Genomic DNA, 5,532 nt, shown 5'->3' with positions numbered 1-5,532 from the left:
AACCCTGGCCGTTGTACTACAACAAACATAAGAGGACTCTGGAAGGTGAAGAACTGCAGGCAGACTGGCCAGGGACCTTGGCGCCTAAGGGGCACCGTGATGGTGAGTCCACTGGAGTTTCATTTGCCTCACACATCCCAGACTCAGAAACGAAATGCCAATGGTGAAGACTTTCTTTTAAAAAGCCATAGCAAGAGTTTGCTCCCTCTGGTGAAAGGACTAGGAAGGTGGCCTCGCAAGATAGAGAACTTGGCCAATAACCACTCTGCTCCCACCGAACAGCACACTCACTATGGCTCCATCCCCACCTCACCGGCTTGAGTGAAGGCTGACGGGTGCCCCTCTGGCTCTGGGCGATGATGTCAGAGGCGCTATATGCCCAGAGAGTGGGGGGGGAGGAGGAGGGTAAGAAGACCCCCCCCCCACCTTTCCCAGCCAGGGAGCACCAGTGGAGACCTGGGGGAGCTGCGCTTCCTGCCCAGCGGTAATGAGTCTGTGGACCAGCAGCTGCATGGAAAGCCTGGACCTGCATGCATGCCAGAGTGAGGTGACAGCACCGCCCCTGCCAGAGCCCTGTCCAAGAAGCCAGCCACAAAATGTCCAAATAAAGGGTCAGTCTAATAATACCCAAAATGCACAGGCTTCAATTGAAAATCACTCTTCAGGGGCGCTTGGGTGGCTCAGTCTGTTAAGTGTCCGACTCTTGAGTTCGGCTTAAGTCACGATCTCATGGTTTGTGAGACTGAGCCTCGGGTCAGGTTCTGTGCTTAAAAGTGCGGAGGCTGCTTGGAATTCTCTCCCTCCCTCGCTCTCTTTCTCTTTCTCTCAAAATAAACATTAAAAAAAAAAGAAGAAGAAGAATAGCATCCTCTTCCCCACTGAGCAGTTTAAAAAAAAGTAAAGAAAATCACTCTCCATACCAAAAATCAGAAATATCTCAAATTGAATTTAAAGAGTTCTCAGTAGATGCCAATACCAAGATGACAGAGATGTTAGGATTACTTGACAAAGAGTTTAAAGCAGACACGGTAATATACATCCTAAGCAAAGAAATAGAAGATGTGAAAAATTTAAAACTGAAAAACACAATAAATGAAGTAAAAAACATGACGCCAAAATCTGGAGATGTGAGAACCCTGCCAAATGGCTGAAATAATAAATTGCGTATGAACAAAGACATAAAATACTAGCAAATATAATTCTACAATATGTAGGAAGGATTACGTGGCATGACCAAGTGGAGATTATTCCAAAAATGTAAGACTGGTTCAATATTCAAAAACCAATCAGTGTAATCCAACATATGCGTAGTCTCAAGAAGAAAAAAAATCACACGATCCTATCAATTGATACAGAAAAACATTTGACAAAACTGAACACCCACTCATGATAAAAATACAGAAAGAAAAATAAAACCAGAGAGGACCTTCTTCACCTTGATAAGGAGCACCTACAAAAAGCTACGGCTAACGTTGCACTTAACTGTACAGACTAAAGGTTTTTCCTCTAAGATAGGAACTTCTCAAGGGAGACCTGTAAATGTCAGCAGTGCAAGAAAGCAAAAAGAGATGGGGCGCCTGGGTGGCTTAGTCGGTTAAGCGTCCGACTTTCGCTTAGGTCATGATCTCGCGGTTCATGGGTTCGGGCCCCGCGTCGGGCTCTGTGCTGACTGCCAGCTCACAGCCTGGAGCCTGTTTCAGAGTCTCTGTCTCCCTCTCTCTCTGACCCTCCCCTGCTCACGCTGTCTCTCTCTCTCTCTCTCCTAGAAATAAAAATATACATATATATTAAAAAAAGAAAGCAAAAAGAGGAAAAGGCAATAAAAGACAGATTGGAAAGGAAGAAAGAAAACGTTAAGTCTCATACATTATACTCAGAAAAAAAATGAACTCAAAATGGATCGTGGACTTCTGTGTAAAATGTTAAGACTAAACTATCAAGAAACAAGAATCTTCAGGATCTAGGGCTAGGTGAAGAGCTCTCAGGAAGAAGAGCATGACCCATGAAGGAAAAAGTGAGATGGGGACTCCATCAAAATTAAAACTTTCTCTCTGTGAAAGCCTCCATTAAGAGAACGAAAAGACAAGTTACAGAGTGGAAGAACATGCTGGCAAACCAGATATCCAGCAAAATACGAGAATCTATAATATAGTAAAAACTCTCAAAATTCAAAACGAAAACACAACACAACTAGAAAATCACTGGAAGACAGGAACAGACACTTCGTGGAAGAGGCAACATTATCAGCTATTAGGGAAATGTAAACTAAAGCCACAATGGGAATAAAATAAAACAACAGTGACCTCCCCAAATGTTGGTGAGGATGCCAAGAAACTGGATCACTTATACACTGCTGATGAGAATGCAAAATTGTACAGCTACTCGGGAAAACATTTTGGCATTTTCTTAAAAAACTACACATTGACTCCCAAGGAGGCTGACGGGAGCAGGTGATTTTTTATGATTCAGTGTTGTGCACAGTGCCAGCTTCTAGGTCAGAGCCTAGTCAGAACAAAACCTAGCCCTAAGGGTATTGCCGCTTAGAAGCTCACACTAGCCTGCCATCTTGCAAAAGCACTCCTAACCCTTAGGAGCGCTACCTGTTGCCTGTGGCTAGGGTGAAGAACTTGGTGAGTGAATTGGAAGGCTTAACATTACACTGACTAACAACAATTAATTAGTTTTGAGGCTGGGACAGGCCCTGGAGGGACTCTCATGTTCCTTTGTTTTCCAGACTCCAGTTTTTATAGCTTTTCATAACCTTTACTTTTGAGGTTCTTGCCTTCTTGGACTTTTGAAATGCTGCTTTCTGTCCTTGACAAGGGTCAGTGAATATTATCTTTTCTTCTTGGTTGTCTTTGATAACAGAATCAGAGAAAACTTTCAACTTGGCATTCTTATAAAGATTCTCCAGAAACACATTATTATATAATGTGTAGACATTATAATGCCAAATATGGGTGTTAATTAGCCTTCTAGCATAGTCTACATTACAGGTGATAAATGAACAATTGATAAATGTTACTCTCCTCAGCCTTTACTTCCTCTACGGTAAGCCCTTCGACCTGAGAAATCCAAGCACACAAAAAGACACTCCATATAAAGTATCACTGCTAACAGAGGGCAGCTTGTGCTTTTCTTCCATTCAATTATTCAGTTTCTCATATTCTCTTTTAATTTTTTTTAATGTTTATTTATTTTTTGAGAGAGGGACAGACAGACCAAGAATACGGAGAGGCAGAAAGAGAGACACACACAGAATTCAGAGCAGCCTCCAGGCTCTCAGCTGTTAGCACAGAGCCCATCACAGGGCTCGAACTCAAATGAATCATGAGATCATGACCTGAGCCAATGTCGGATGCTTAACCAACTGAGCCATGCAGGTGCCCCTCAGTTTCTCATATTCTTAAGTGCCAACCCAGAACTATGGGAAATGACAAAATATAAAATCAATTCCTGAACATCAGGAAATGTATCATTATAGTGGAAAATAAAAGCTAAGGGCTAGAATAATTATATCTGGCAATTGGTAATTTTCCCAAAGTGGTACAATGTCAATTCAAACTAGAGAGAATCTGGCCAAAGCTGAGCAGAGGTTTAATGGACAAAGTCTCCCAAAGGCTGATTCCCTAAACATCAGACAGAAGACCAGGAAAAAGGGTTTTTTTATGCTTGTTTTATTTTTCCCCATCAGTTCTTATGAGGACAACTGAAGCAGGAGAGCCCCCTCCAAGCAGTGAAGTCTGAAATGGGAGCTAACAGTTAGTTACTAAAACTCACCCCACACAAAATGCTTCTGAATATCGTTTTATTTAGCCTTTACAACGCATTAAGGTAATTATGATTAGCTAGCTTCAATGGATAGGGAAACCAAGGCTCAGGGGGTTAAGTAATTTGCCTAGGACTCACTGTATGGATAACACTAGAATGTACACTGGCATCTGTCAGTGTCTAAAGCCCAAAGTCTTTGGGCTCCATACTTTCAGTCCCCAAAATGCAAATATTAGGAAAACCATGACTTACGAAAAGCAGCCAATCCCAGCATTGGAACCAACAAGGCATAATTCCATCTGCTTCCATCACCCCCATCAGCCCTGGAATTAGGCCGGATATTCCAATTTGGAGGGTCATTTAAATTATTCATGGAGATATACCTTGAAGTAAATAATGAAACCATTAACCACATGAAAGGAATAAAATACATCTGGCACAATTGTATCATCCTCTTGGCTCAATTCTACCTATGAGCTACATAGCACTGAGTCTTATGGGATTAAAAGAAGAAAAAAAAAAGGCTTCAGACAATAGCAACTCACCATGATATAGTAGGGGAGAAAGACAGGTCTCAAACAAGTGAAATAGAAGCAGAAAAAGTAAGATCTCCAATATAAACAAGCTTTAAAGTATGGTTGTATACAAAGATATATGAACAGGAAGGTGTGAAAACCTTCCTTCAGGAAAGGCTGCTTCAGGAAATAGTAAATGACACTGAGAGGTCGAGTCAGCAGTGTGTTGGGGAAATGGGGATGGTGCTAAGAAGGCTCCTATGCCTCTGGACAAACACCACAATTACACTTGCTTCTGCTTAGGGTTCATGCTGTATCTCAGTAACCAGGCTGGGGTCTAATGTTAATACGATATGTACCAATTTACTAAGTATCTACACTAGGTTGGGCATTTTCACGAAATAGAGCAATGAGACTTTCAGCTTATTTCTGATGGCCACAAATAACACACACTGATTACAAAGAAATAATCATGGCATACATAAGAAAAAAGGAATCCAGTTCAATTTTGAAAAATTTTAATGGGGTTTTCCATAAATACTTAACATCTAAATATAAAAAAATTCTAATTGGCAATAAAGAAATGCCATAAAATTATGTTAAGGAGTTTGTGGTAACTATAAAACAAAAAATTAGTTATCTGAAAGTACTAAACTGCAAAACTCTCAAAGTAAGGACTGGGAAGGACAGTGTTCATTTCCTTCAAGCCAATAAAGTCCACTTGGGAGGCATAGGGCCTGAGGAAACATACAATCCCAATTAAAGCAACCGAATCCTAAATAAAGATAAAGCGTTATAGGCAATTATACTCTTTAGGGCCTTATTTAGTAGTAGCAAGATTTGGAAACAACCTAAAAGTCAATAGAATGGAAATGGATCATTGTAAACTTATTCAATAAAATAATTCGAAACTGTATTGCACACAAAAGATCCTAATAATACAAAACAAAAAGCCGGATAACGACTAAACGATTAAAACTATTGATTTCCCATGCCACTTCGTTCCACAGAAGATTTCACGTAATAACTTATATAAACATACGAAAATTAACATCACTTCGTAAACCTGAGGCGAAATCAGGTGACTTAATTAAGACACTTAAATCCCGAGAGCGGCCCTCTGCACCGCCGGAGCCCCGACAGCGTTGACCGCGCGCCTGACCCCGCCCGGGAACGTTCTCCCAGGAACCCCCGAACACCGCCTAGCGGCCCGACTTACTCCGACCCCAGCCCCACCCCCGCCCTC

General features: G+C 41.5%; 1 protein-coding gene across 1 annotated transcript in view; it reads right to left on the bottom strand.

Moving 5' to 3' along the window:
• CCDC127 (coiled-coil domain containing 127) overlaps positions 1-4,188 on the bottom strand; it is a 9,312-nt gene extending 5,124 nt beyond the window's left edge. The window contains exon 1 of the mRNA XM_077749447.1: positions 4,024-4,188. Coding sequence (XP_077605573.1) covers positions 4,024-4,186 — 163 coding nt within the window. The 5' untranslated portion in view covers positions 4,187-4,188. The remainder of the gene's footprint in view (positions 1-4,023) is intronic.
• Positions 4,189-5,532: the final 1,344 nt, after the last annotated feature.

Source organism: Crocuta crocuta, unplaced genomic scaffold (genome assembly GCF_008692635.1).
Source record: "Crocuta crocuta isolate KB4526 unplaced genomic scaffold, BGI_CrCroc_1.0 scaffold89, whole genome shotgun sequence".
Lineage (NCBI taxonomy): Eukaryota > Metazoa > Chordata > Mammalia > Carnivora > Hyaenidae > Crocuta > Crocuta crocuta.
Note: the sequence above shows the minus strand (reverse complement) of the source record. Positions and strands in the feature narration are given on the sequence as shown.